The sequence below is a fragment of the Musa acuminata genome, chromosome BXJ3-3 (genome assembly GCF_036884655.1).
Source record: "Musa acuminata AAA Group cultivar baxijiao chromosome BXJ3-3, Cavendish_Baxijiao_AAA, whole genome shotgun sequence".
Lineage (NCBI taxonomy): Eukaryota > Viridiplantae > Streptophyta > Magnoliopsida > Zingiberales > Musaceae > Musa > Musa acuminata.
Window position 1 is genome coordinate 31,435,072 of NC_088351.1, and position 14,347 is coordinate 31,449,418.

Below are 14,347 nucleotides of genomic sequence, written 5' to 3' on the forward strand. Positions count from 1 at the left end.
TGACGAGGTTTACGTGCATGGGAAACAAAGCCAGGAAGTGTGTAAAGTAAGTTAGGCTCGTCTAAGGAAGCAGTCACAGTATCCGTGCCACTTAGGTTTAGATGGGGAGGTCTCCTTGCAGTGATGATGATGGCGGTAGGAAGGGTTACCGGACGCCTGAAGAAGACCAGAAGATACATTCAGAGCCATGTCCATGGCAGCTGGAGATCTCTCTCCTCTCTCTATTAATCTATCTACCTATCTATAGATCTAATGACTCCTGTAGAACTTAATAGACGCGGCTAAGATAGAAGAACTACTTGAGGCCAAATCTCTCCAGAGGAGAAGCAAAGCATTCTCAATCCCCATTCCATCCTATGCAACAAGTATTTATCCATATTTCTCAATCCCATCACACTGAATTCCACTAACATCCATCTTCATGTAGCCTAGATGTTTTCTACCCGTCGGTGGTGGTCAGCTTCAACGACGAAGCTGCTGTCTGGCTTCACCGGTGTTAATGACTGTAACACCCACCAGCCGATGGCCGACTTCCTCGCCACTCTCCCGCGGCTACTCGCTTGTTCGAATCCCCATTACGAGCTCGTCCAAAGCCATGCTATGGCGAGTAGCTCCAACTCCAGTGCCTTTGCCGCCATCACCAACAATGATCCATGGATGAATTCTCAGGCGATTAACTGACCATAAATAGCTTCCAAATGGCCAGAATTTTGTTTCCAATGTCAGACTAATGATTTAAGGACAGACTACCTAATTTTCTAGATATATTTGTTCCAAAATCCAAATAATACCCATCCTTTTCTGATTTGAGCAGGTTGGACAGAGGAACACAGACTTACCATCAGCACTGTTAGTTGACTGGAAGATTTCCCGAGCACGAATCTTAAAAACGATGGTCACGTGCCACGCGTCGGAGAGGTACATATACTTCTCCGCGGGTCAGAATAGGCCCACCAATTTACTTCCCCCACTCCAATTTTACGTCCACAATCTTCAACGCAGTCTGAGAGATATAAATGCGTGATATAAAACATATGATTTCTCATCACCCGTGTCGTCTCGGCAGGAAACGCGTAATTCACGCCAATTAGACGATGTCGGCCCCACAATGTTTTGCTGATGTCATTGAGTTCCCTGGCATCACCGTGGGGTTGGAATCGTCTTCCCTGACTCGGGCGAGACAGACTTGCTCTGCTCTGCGTAAATAAAAAAAGAAAAACAAATAATAGAATAAAAAGAAGGGAACGGAGTCTGCGAGGAATGACGCAAGCAAAGGCGACTCCGGATCGACTCCTACCTCTCCCCCTTTCCCTCGTTTCCTCCTCTTCCTAACCCTAACCCTTGTTTTGAAGCTTCGATCCGCCTGATCCTCGCGTGCCGGAGGTACGCCGTCGCCGACTCTCCGCCCGAATTCCGGTCGCCCAGATCGGCTCCCGTCGCACGCAGATCGGACGGACCGGAGGTCGGCGGAGTGGAAGATGCCGTCGTACGTGGACCTGGACCGCCAGATCGAGCAGCTCAGGGAATGCAAGTTCTTGTCGGAGGCGGAGGTGAAGGCCCTCTGCGACCAGGCGCGGGCGATCCTCGTCGAGGAGTGGAACGTGCAGCCGGTGAGGTGTCCCGTCACGGTCTGTGGCGACATCCATGGGCAGTTCTACGATCTCGTCGAGCTCTTCAAGATCGGCGGCGAGGCGCCCGATACCAATTACCTCTTTATGGGGGACTATGTCGGTCAGTCTCTAGGGCATGGCATTCTAAAGAAGGGATCTTTCGCTTCGTTTGTGTTACTTTGGTGGCTTGTTATCCCGTTGTTTGTCTGATTTGATTTCGCTTCCTGGTTGGTTGATGATTCCTTTTGTGCCTTAAATTCACAACTGTTCTCCCCTTGCAGTTTTATGGTGCTCACAAGTAGATCATTTTCGCGTACGGAAGAGATTTATATTCGTGTTCTGCCCATGAGAGTTGAGATTATGTGGTACAAGTTTTAGCTGGCTGGGTGACAACCTTTCTATATTTATTGACGGATAATTATTCGAGCACCCAAATATAATTCGGAAAGCTTTCCGTAAAAGAGTATATACTTGGCATCATAATGAATGACATCGTTCGTTGACAATATGTATTTCCGACAGTCACACCGGAAAAGTCCTTTACTTGCTATGCCAGGCACTTGGACTTAGCAACTCTTCACATGTCACAACACATCCTAGTTGGCTTTTTGCAAGTTATACAGTCTTAATTCTGAAAATTTTACTTGGATGAAAGGCATATCACTTGATGGCAGTGGCTGACAACTGAAAGTATATAGCGCACATGTTGTTTTACTACTGAGCAGGTTTTTTTTTGTCATATGGGGGTGAAAGTATAGTATGGATTACAGTAAACTGTAGCTTCGGATGAAGTTTCCTTTCTGATGCTTGATTTCATTGGTATAAAAATAGTCAGTATATTTGGGACAAAAACTACTCAAAGATCTTGTGAAATTCAACAGTTAAAGTATGTGCTAACAGAGTCTTTTTAGATTTGCATTTAAGAGAGATAAAATATTTTTCATAAAAATAATGGGTAGGTGGCTTCTCCTTGAATGTTATTGGAATTGCATCATCATCATATTTCACAATGGTTTTAAGAATAGGCTCACAGTGTTGTGTGATTTACAGAAAGAACTTCAGAAAGGAAGACAAAGCTCAAAATATGAATGTGCTTTGGTGGATATGTAAATTAGGAACTAAAGGGCGAGCTAGAATGGTTGACCTTACTACTTGCTTGTGTTACATGATACTAGTGGCGTTTTACAACTTTTGGATACAAGCTCTGAGGTTTTTGGATTTCAGTTGGATTAATTGAAATGAATTTAAGCTGGTTTGAACTTAACTGCTTGAATTAGCTTGTGGGGTTTGAGAACAAATTTTCTCGCTCTTGAATTTGTTTAAGCTTAGTTGGAAGCAATTAGCTTCTGGCATGCTGCTTTGTGAGCAAGATTTGTTCTGGTTATAGTTCATTTGCAGTCCCATGTGCAAAGAAGATATAAGGAGCTTATCATCCGACAAGGAGCTTGAGTAACATGAAGGTCAAGAAAGTGGAATGAGTAGGTCTAAGAACACCCTGAATGGTAGAATTTGGAAAGTTTGGCATGGAAGATGTTAACAATTGATGAAAGAAGCATTAATTGAAAATAAAAAAAATCCCAAACAGCTATGTGAGATAGTTCTCCCAATTCTGGTTGTTTTGTGGACATGCAACCCCATGATAAACTGAAATCGTTATAGGTTTTGGGTTCTATTAATGTTCAATCTCCTGTGAGACACTTGGTCCACCTTATTTTACATGAATCAAGCTTGTTTAAACTGAGGGGGAAGATATGACTTCCGCCTGTTCAATATATGAAAAATTAGTTTCTATCATGCTGCTTTGCAAGCAAGATTTGTTATGTTGTTCATCCATGATATAACTTAAATCTTCATAAGCTTTGGGTTATATTGATGTTCAATCTCCTATAAGATTCTTGGTCTACCTTATTTTACCCAAATTAAGCTGGTTCGTGCTCTATTGACATCTATGTTTTGTAGGCATAACAAATAACCATAATAACCACAAGCATCCTGATAAAATAATACCATGATCATGAAGTGTATGGCAAAATTCAAAAGTTTGAAAAGAGTGCTCAAGTCCAAATATTCAAATTTGTCAAAAACTTGATGTAACAGGTAAGTAACTCTCAACAATTGTAATGAATAAATGCATTTGAATTCTTTTGTTTATTCTATAAAGCTCCTTCCGAAGTCCAAACATTCTTGTGTTCTGCTTGAAAAACATAACGTAGTAGACTAGCATCCTCACCATTGTACTAGATTAACTTCTTTGCCATGAATAATTTTGAAAGAAGGTTCACTTCAGTATGTGCAAGTCATATAAGATTAAGTTCTATCTTATACGCGAATGAGTGGAATTTTAGGTATGATCGTTTGTATTCTATATGTCCATTTACACGATTTACTTTCCCTCCACCTACAGCTTGCCTTGGTTGTGTTTTGCTGCAGCAAGGATTATGACGTTTCTCTTCCCGAGCTTTTGCTTTCCTGTTCCTTTATATGTTCTCAACACAGTGTGATATACTGCTACTTAGCTAGATATTCAATCTTTGTTTTTGTTGATAAATTCAGTAATTTTTAGGAGATTTTGATTTTCATTTGTGTGCTGTTGTCCAAAATCCAAATTACATTATTGGGTTTGGACTTGCTGTATTTTTTTTCCTTTTTTGTGCCTGTCTTTAGATACTCCAAAGGTCTTTTCTTTCTTTTAACTAATATGTTTCGTGCAGATCGTGGCTATTACTCTGTTGAGACAGTCACACTTTTAGTAGCCTTGAAAGTTCGTTACAGAGATAGAATTACAATCCTTAGAGGAAATCACGAGAGCCGGCAAATAACTCAAGTGTAAGTGGCTATTTTTCTTTTCACGTTCAATTATGGTCATTATGCTTTACAGCATTTAGTTCATATGACGAAATTGGTGGCGTTTGGTTTTCTTTTATAATAGAAGACTGAATTTGTAGTTGATATTGTGATATTTTTTGTCTAGCATGATCTTGTTTATGATTCATTGCCAATTAAAAATTATTATTTAAGATTTATTTTTGTTATATGGGCAATGGTTAATTGAGTACTGGATAATCCTGGTGTTGTAGTCAATAGACCTTCTTACCAGCAATCGTTGCCATTCAATATACCAATATCTTACATGTTTCTAGGCAGACTAACGAGTACCTATCAAATGTATGACATGATTCCCTGATGATCAGTATTTCAATCACATTTTCAAGTGTGTGTCAGCATCCCCTTGGCACACTGCCCCTTGGCACACTCTGAGACCCCATACCAAGACTAATCAATATGCACCGATTTGGACATCTAATGACAATAGTTCATACTTACCACAACCAGCTACTGCTTGATAATAGGGTTTGTCCTTTCTTATACAGCAACTGGTGTTTGCCACTAGTAAGCATCGTGAAACACTAAATAGAGAACTATAAGTATCGGCCTAGGTCAAAGTACATGAGTCTATCAATCAATACCTAGTTTAATTAACTAAAAGAAAATATATTGGAATACAGTGAATTCTGTCCTGGCCGATCCAGTGCATGCTGGATGTGCCATTCAAAGTGTTTTTAGGCTCTTGGATCCTTTTACTATACAAAAAATGACTTTAGTTTGACATCCAATTGTCAGTAGTTGGATAAATTTCTTGATATTTGAGATTTATTAACACCTATTACGAGTTCATCTGTCATGGGATTTGGTTTCAGGTATGGCTTTTATGATGAATGCTTGAGAAAGTATGGAAATGCAAATGTGTGGAAGCATTTTACTGATCTGTTTGATTATCTGCCTCTTACAGCTCTTATCGAGAGCCAGGTCTAGTTTCCTACTCTTGTTTCCTCGAATTTTGAATTACTAATTTAGCCATTTTCAATTTCTTATAAGCAGACTTTTTTCCTGTCATAGATATTCTGTTTGCACGGTGGCCTGTCTCCATCGCTGGATACACTAGATAATATCCGTGATCTAAATCGTATACAGGAGGTATGTATTAATTTATATTATTGCTTTGTCTATACATCTATGTTGTGTAGCAATCAATGCCTCAGATTATGTCAACTATTTAGACCATCACTAGAAGGATAGATTACTACACTGCACAAGGGCAGCCCCGTACATGAGGTTCCTCCAATGTAACGTCTAAAGAGGATCAATGTTCAGTCTTACCCTGCAAGAAGATGATTAGTGCATTCCATATGTACTGCCATTTCAAGTTTTCGGAGACATAATATAGTCTTACTCCCATCCAAATAGAATTGTTGTTTACATGAGTTGAACATGTAATACAAGTTCTAATGGAGGAACACTTATGGAACAAAAACTCATCCAGTCTCATGAAAAGTGCATTTGAGGTGTGCCTATGTTCAAGGCGAGGTGAGGCAAGAGAGCCCTGTGGTCTTCAATTAAGCATGCTTGAGGCTTGCACCTCATGCGCCTTACCAGAGTCTGAAGACAGCCATGATAGTCTGCCGTTTATTTTGCAGGCACAGCTGGCTGTGTTTCTTTAAGTTTCTGTGCTATCTTTTCATTAAATTCATAGTCTGTCTTATTATGCATGTCTCATTTTTATTGAGGTGTGTGTCACACATTGCGCCTCATTCCTAGGCTTTAGAAGATCTATCATCTTTATCATCTTAGGCCTTTGATTACTTTGTGCTGACCCTCAAACTTTGTATTCATCATCAAAATAATTTTTTGCTAGAACTTAGCCGGCTCTCCTTTTATGATACAACAATAAGAGGTCTCAAGAGTTAGAGGTTGTATCTTGTTGTGACAATCTTTTCGTTAATGTCGGATGTTCCAATTGTAGTTCTATTTGGTGAATGGAACTGTAACATTTCTGACTTTCATTTGTAAGTTAGAACTAAATCAACCGGATGGCATTATACTATGTTCATTATCCAGGCCCATAAATAGCAAATATTTTCTGCTTTTATTAAAATTTTGATATACTGGTCCTTGGTTTAATTTTTTGCTCTTAAACTTTTCTCTCAATTTCTTAATCCAGTCAGTAGTCACTTCCTTTTGAACAAATTTTCTGGTTGGTCCATATGATATTTAAAGTTATTATATATGCTTCATGGTTCACACAAATCCAAATTGGAACTCTGTTCAAGTAATCGATATATTTTTAATAGGTTGTTTGCTTTTCACATGCTGGAAATGGATAACTAACCCAACTGGCTGGAATCTAGATACTCTAGATATTATAGAAATAAATATTCAAACTGATCCAAAAAGCGAGGCAGAATGCAGGATTACTCTACATACACTTTCTGCCAGTGCTGAGCTGGATCAATGAGATGGGAATACATCGAAACCCAGTACCGTCTGATAAAATCCTGACCATGCTCTATCAAGTTTGTTCTCTCATGACTAATCCATCGAAATGATTTGGAATTAAGCAACATGAGATCCAATTTCTCATGATCCAGCTGGTACTTGATTCAGTAGTGGTTTGTCTTCATCATAATATCGATTTTGTGCATGTGGGTTAATTCTAGAACACATAATAATTATGTTAGTAAAAGTGATGGGTGATATCATTGTGAGATTAGCTCAGACATCAACAAGATGTTCTGAAGCAATAGCTTGTACATTTAGCTGTGAGTTGCAGGGTGATCATAATAAATTATGTCCATCAGAAATATCTCAACAACTTAATTTTTTCTTCGTTTATTATGCAATTGTGATTTGGCAATTTTTTAAAAGTTATTCCTTATATTCTTCTCCTAAGTATTTGTTATGTTATTTGTGTTTCTGGCATATAAGATGCTTTACATGGTTTCCATATTAAAAATAAAAACGTACCCAGTGCATGAGGCTCCTCCAATGCAAGGTCTGAGGATCAATGTATGCAGTCTTACCTTTCCATATACAATAACTTAAATGTTTATTCTTGTATAGGTTCCACATGAAGGTCCTATGTGTGATTTGCTCTGGTCCGATCCTGATGATCGATGTGGATGGGGTATATCGCCGAGGGGAGCAGGATACACATTTGGACAAGACATTGCCCAGCAATTTAATCATAATAATGGTCTGACTCTTATTGCAAGAGCCCATCAACTTGTTATGGAGGGTTTTAATTGGTGCCAGGTGGGTTGAAATGTCAGTTAAATATCTGGTCAATTTGTAGATTTCTGATACCTAATGGTTGCCATAAAGTGCATTTCTTAAAGATTGATGTTATCACACCAACTGCAGGATTAACATGTGATAGACAAATGAGCAGTTTGGTAAATAAGTCGTAGAATCACGAAACAGAAATGGTCATATAAGGAATGCTGGAAAAATAAGATTAAACTCAAAAGCATAGTTATTCTCCAACTTTCATGTGATACTTCAAATTTCTATCTTGTGATATCTACTCCTTGTTTAGCATCTTGTTCAAGCTTTAAAGCTAGGATAGCCAGATTTCAGGGCTGTATGTTTTCCATGTATGATAATTATGAGGCATTTGTGGTAACTTTGGATATCTTCTCCTTGATCATTTCGTTTAGTGTCTTCCTGATGCTTATCAAACTACAATACTAAGGCTAGGCAGACTGAATGTGTCGATGTATGATAATACTGTAGCATGTTTGTTGTAACTTTGCCTTTGCCTATACAATTAATTTGTTGCATTTTCCTAAAGGAAAAGATTTTAGTGTAATCTTGGATTTGTGCATCATAGCTCATGCATTTCTTAAATTATAGGAAGATGTTCAGCACATTTGCAAAGATTCTCTGCCATAGAGCATAGTACTATTGATTGAATATTTAGAAGTCGCAACTTGATTCATAGATTTTGTATAATTTTGTCATGGCTGCAGGAAAGAAACGTTGTCACAGTATTTAGCGCGCCAAACTACTGTTACCGGTGTGGTAATATGGCAGCTATATTAGAGATTGGGGAGAACATGGATCAGAACTTCCTTCAGTTTGATCCAGCACCACGACAAATTGAACCTGATACAACTCGCAAAACTCCCGACTACTTTTTGTAGTCTTGACGGCCCAAAACTATGTTTATCCACCTTCATGTTTGTTCTGTAGATGTCCTAGAAACGAGTTTCTGGTAAGTTGGAGAGACCACCATGATTACCATTTTTTCGTTTGGGAAGTTAATAGTTACTGCCGGTGGTGGTGGTGCTAGTTCTAGAGGACGACGGACTGTCAGGGGGGCGTGCAGCGTGCAATGCTGCTGTATCTGAAACTGAATGCAGAAGCAGCAATAAGAAGCAAGATCATCTTGTTTTTATGCACGATCTCTCTTCATTTTTGAGACTCATGCCATGATTACCACCAGCTGTTTCACTAGAAGTTCTCCGGTCTATCGTAGTTATTGACAACCTCATCATATTACATGTCTGAAAATTTGAAGCAGTGCTGACAGAATGCCCTGTGCTCGTCGGATGTTCTGTGGGTTGCGTTCTATGAAATCAACTCTTCATGAATAGTTGGGTGGACATAAATTTTCTTCAGCGGACTTGTATGGGAATAATGCGGTATCATATAGTTGTGGCATTTTAGGTGTCATTTATTGATCTTCAATTAAAATATTAAACTTGGGTTAAAAAAGTGTTTGTTTGTGGTCAGATGAGCGGAGAGACTGTTTCTTGAGACCAAATCAAGTTAATTTGTTTGTACTTTTATTTAACACAAGAGTTCATCGATTAAATCATTTAGCATAAAAAAGAAGTCAATCGCTTACCGTTGGAGGAGATGCAAGGCTTTTGTAACAAAAGGCCACTTCACATGGAGTCTCCATTTGAAAGACTCCCCTTGAACACCTCACTTAAATCTCTCACAATCCTTACTGGTAAAGCACCATATATGTCTAATGTTAACAATGCCTGCGTTACGTGGTTACACTGTCTCCTCACTGAACACTTCATCGATGTCAAGGTAGCCATGGCGAAGTGGGTGCTCAAGGTGGATTGTGTTCTGGGTGATGGATAGCCATGCTTGCACCCCAAGCCTCACAGAAAACCTGGTCGAGCGTCGCACCTCGGAGGGCCTTCCGTAGCTATCGTCGCTCCCGTAAGTGAAGGGAGCATGAAAGAGACAACGTGCGCGGCGCGGAACGGTGACGGAGAGGAACCATGCGAGGACCGCTACATACGGCGGCATGATGGCGGGGAAGCTGTAGGATAACATAGCGATCATGATTGTGGAGAGTAACCAGAGTGCGATCTTGGGTTCCCTCCACCTTTGGACGAACTCTGTAGGCCTCCCCTCGAAGAGGCGAAGGCAGTAGAAGAGCACGGCGATGAAGGATGCAGCAAGCCAAGGGTCGTTCCTGCAGAGGTTCACGGCCAACGGGAAGATGAGGAGAGTAAAGAAAGCCGGTACCAACCCGTAAATCGACGGGAAGCCGTTGTTCGTGCCGGTGTCGGAGTAACCAAGCTCCATGTCAGGCCAACCGGCGGCCGCCTCTTGCCAGCGAACCAACGCTTCCCGTGCGTTTCGCATGTCGGAGGCCAAGAAGCAAATGGAACGGGATTAGCATATTTTATACTGCGCTTTTGGGAATGAAATTTACGTTAAAACCATTTGGAGGAGGAATAATAATAATAATAATAATGGGATTAGAAAGTCTCTCTATTTGATAAAATAGTCAACAATAATTGGAAGATAATCAACCTACAATGACAAACAAACAAAAAAAAATTCAAAATTATAAATAAAAATATTATAAAATAAAATAATAAGTAACTTTTCAAAGATCATTAATCTAACAAGAAACCTTTCAAACATGAACCATGGTGTCAAGAGTAACATAAGACAAATTAATGAAGATCATATTTAAATCAATTATATGATCTTTCTAATTTCTTATCCTCTTATAGAACCGTTTGATATATGGTCTGAGTTTAGATTGGGTACAAACGAAGATCTTTTGGACGAATATTTCTGCTAGATAATTTCTATAAATTTATTTTATTTCGACGGTAATGATGAGACTTAAAGGAGAGTATATGTTTTTTTAGTTGTTTCTGTAGTTGGAGAAACCATCATGATTAATATTTGGAAGTAAGATTACCTTCTTCTTTGTTTTATACACATTTCTGTTAGAATTAGTTGTTCGAAAATTAACTTCCTTCCTATTTAACTTAATGTAAAGTAGTGGTGATCATTTTCAAGTGGGACGATCAATCTAACTTGGTCTAGACCTGACCGGACTTGCGTGAGAAAAAATTAATATTATTTTTTAAATATTGAAACCTTTTGATACAATAATAAATAATATGGTCCCTCTGATGCCTATATTAGTAACTTCAAATTATATTTAAAAAAAATGAGGTCTAAAAGGTTAACAATTAAATCATCTCCATCAATCTTTTATATAGCTCATGGTCTCCGAAAATAGAGAGAAAAACGAAAACATTGGTAGCTGAAAAATGACTCATGGGAGGTGAACGGAGGAATAATCTATAGTTTTTTAATAAAAATAATCTTTCAAATATTTCATTTCGACTGGGTCAATTTTGACTGCGCGAGCAAATGTCAAGTGACGGTCAACCAGCCCCATCCAATCCAATGCTGTGCCATCGTCGGATGTTGTGTGGATTGCGTTCTATGAAATCAACTCTTCATGAATGGTTGGGTGGACATGAATTTTCTTCAGCGGACTTGTATGGGAATAATGCGGCATCATATGGTTGTGGCATTTTAGGTGTCATTTATTGATCTTCAATTAAAATATTAAACTCGGGTTAAAAAAGTGTTTGTTTGTAGTCAGATGAGTGGAAAAACTGTTTTTCGAGACGAAATCAAGTTAATTTGTTTGTACTTTTTATTTAACACAAGAGTTCATCAATTAAATCATTTAACACAAAGAAGAAGTCAATCGCTTAGTGTTGTTGGAGGGGATTGCAAGGCTTTGTACAAAAAGGGCACTTCACATAGACTTGTTCACATTGACTATTTGAAGATGGCCAGTTGAAAAGGATGCTTTCAAGGTCGTGTTGAAAAGGATGCTTTCAAGTCGAGCCGTTGAAAAAGACTTCGAGTGCATGTGTGAGTTTTTTTTATTTATTAGAAATTATAATTACATTAAGCATCATGTATAACTGTTTGGTAGTCCATATTACATGATAATTTCTTCTATAAAAATTAAAACCCGAGAACTTGTGTTGATATCATGATTTCGATTGATTCATGCGGCATCATTAGGTAAGCATAGAAAACCAGAAATAGAAGAATCGATCTTCCAATTCCTCTATCTATCCATTCGGACAAAGAGGTTGACGATAGAAAGTATTGGTTGTACTAATAGTTCAAGTGATCCTCTTGAAAACCGTCCAGAAACTAATAGAACAATATTTTTTTATTGAAACAACACATCTGCCTGCAACAAACAGACAATTAAGTATAAACTGACTGAACAAATGTAAAACACAAGTGAAAGAAGAATTCCAAAATAAATAAATAAAAAATCCAGAGATTAACAATCGAAAGCATATCAGAACAACGATAAATCTCATCGAGATGAAATTAAAAACTTTAAATCAATTATAAGACCCTTTAGTTATCCTCACTATATCATAAAGATTTGGATCGTAGGAAAGCACCATATATATCTAATGTTAACAATGGTAAAGCACCATATATATCTAATGTTAACAATGTCTGCGAGAAATCTCATTACATAGTTACACAATCTCCTCAGTGAACACTTCAACGATGTCAAGGTAGCCATGGCGAAGTGGGTGCTCAAGGTGGATTGTGTTCTGGGTGATGGATAGCCATGCTTGCACCCCAAGCCTCACAGAAAACCTGGTCGAGCGTCGCACCTCGGAGGGCCTTCCGTAGCTATCGTCGCTCCCGTAGGTGAAGAGAGCATGAAAGAGACAACGTGCGCGGCGCGGAACGGTGACGGAGAGGAACCATGCGAGGACCGCTACATGCGGCGGCATGATGGCGGGGAGGCTGTAGGATAACATGGCGATCATGATTGCGGAGAGGAACCAGACTGCGATCATGGGGTTCCTCCACCTCTGGACGGACTCCGTGGGCCTCCTCTCGATGAGGCGAAGGCAGTAGAAGAGCACGGCGATGAAGGATGCAGCAGGCCGAGGGTGGTTCCTGCAGAGGTACACGGCCAACAAGAAGATGAGGAGAGTAAAGAAAGCCGGTACCGACACGTAAATCGACGGGAAGCCGTTGTTCGTGCCGGTGTCGGGGTAACCAAATTCCATGTCAGGCCGACCGGCGGCCGCCTCTTGCCAGCGAACCAACGCTTCCCGTGCGTCTCGCATGTCGGAGGCCAAGACTCTTAACGAGAAGCAAATGGAACCCCGGCTCGGCATATTTAAGCTGTTTTTGACATGCGTAAAGTACGCGTCATTCGTCTTCGCCGTCATATTATTTGGAAATTAAATTTATGTTAAAACCATCAGGAGGAAATCAAAAAAATAATAATGGGATTAGAAAGTCTCTCTAGTTGATAAAATAGTCAAACAATAATTGGAAGATAATCAACCTACAATGACAAAAAAAAAATCAAAATCAAAATCAAAATTATAAATAAAAATATCATAAAATAAGATAACAAGTAACTTTTCAAAGATCAGTAATCTAACAAGAAAACCTTTTGAACCATGATGTCAGGAGTAACATACGACAAATTAATGAATGTCCGTCACTCAAATTGGATTACAAAAAAATCTGAAAATTTAACAATTAAACCATATCCGTCACTCTTTTATAGCTCATGGTTTCCGGAAATAGAGAGAAAAAGAAAACTCATGGTAAACGAATGAAGGAATAATATATAGTTTCGGTCTCTTTTTAACTGCGCAAGCGAGTGACAAACGACGATCAATACGTCAAGCACGCAGTGCTAAGGAGAGAAACATTCGGGATTCTCGCGGTCGTCCCGGCTTGCATCGCGATCGTGGCAGCACGGAATCGACCCCAAAAAAATTGACCAAAACAGGACGTGACGGGCACAGGCTATCAGTCGGCACAGTGGAAAACGCAGTCCAAAACTGGGTGGTCCATCAGTCGCCACGGGCACAGGCCCAACACGCAACCACGATAGCGCGAAGCTCCGTTTGTATGCGTTGCGTATCCAATAATTTTTCCTCTTTTTTTCCCCCCAAAAAAAGAAGAAAATCTCTCGAAGCTTCCCATTATTTTTTTGTTACAAGTCGTTTGGGTGGGATTTTAGTCTACAACTCGGGTAGAAACCCAAGCGATCATACGTATCTTCTGGATTTCGAAAACTTGTGTCCTTGCCCAACAAAAAGCTCAAGTATTAGAGAAAAAAAAAAGCTACGAATATGCTTTGTGTGTCTACCTACGTTTGGGTGGTGGGAGATATGAAAAACATGACTTCTAAGCTTATCTTTTATTAGATTTATTAAGGATGAGCTAAAATATGATATAAAATCCTTTGTATTTCGTGTAAAAAAGTGTGCAAGGTTGATTATGCTCGAGTGGAGATTAAATTAATAAAAATAAAAATATAATTTGATTTTTTTGAGTAAGATTTATGGTACCACGACTTAGATCTTCTCTCAACCTTTTTGATTTGTATTTGATTGTTGATTTTTGAAAATATATTTTTTGATTTCGTGGATATATCATAAAGTAGATTATTTCCTTGATGTATAACCTTTGACCGATCCATGCGCTCCCTTATAATAGTCGAGGAAACACTGACTCACATTATTTGGACTCTTTTAGAAGAAGGCCTAATAACCCAAATGCAAGCTAGCCGAAGAGGCCCACTACCGGTCGTGCGATGGCCAGAA

General features: G+C 39.2%; 1 protein-coding gene across 1 annotated transcript; it reads left to right on the plus strand.

The window, feature by feature from the left end:
• Window positions 1–1,244: 1,244 nt before the first annotated feature.
• Window positions 1,245–8,848, plus strand: LOC135633295 (serine/threonine-protein phosphatase PP2A-1 catalytic subunit-like). The gene is made up of 6 exons (XM_065142605.1): window positions 1,245–1,731; window positions 4,322–4,436; window positions 5,309–5,417; window positions 5,508–5,585; window positions 7,509–7,700; window positions 8,417–8,848. Exons 1-6 carry the CDS (start codon window positions 1,479–1,481, stop codon window positions 8,588–8,590), a joined length of 921 nt encoding a protein of 306 aa, XP_064998677.1. The 5' UTR covers window positions 1,245–1,478; the 3' UTR covers window positions 8,591–8,848.
• Window positions 8,849–14,347: the final 5,499 nt, after the last annotated feature.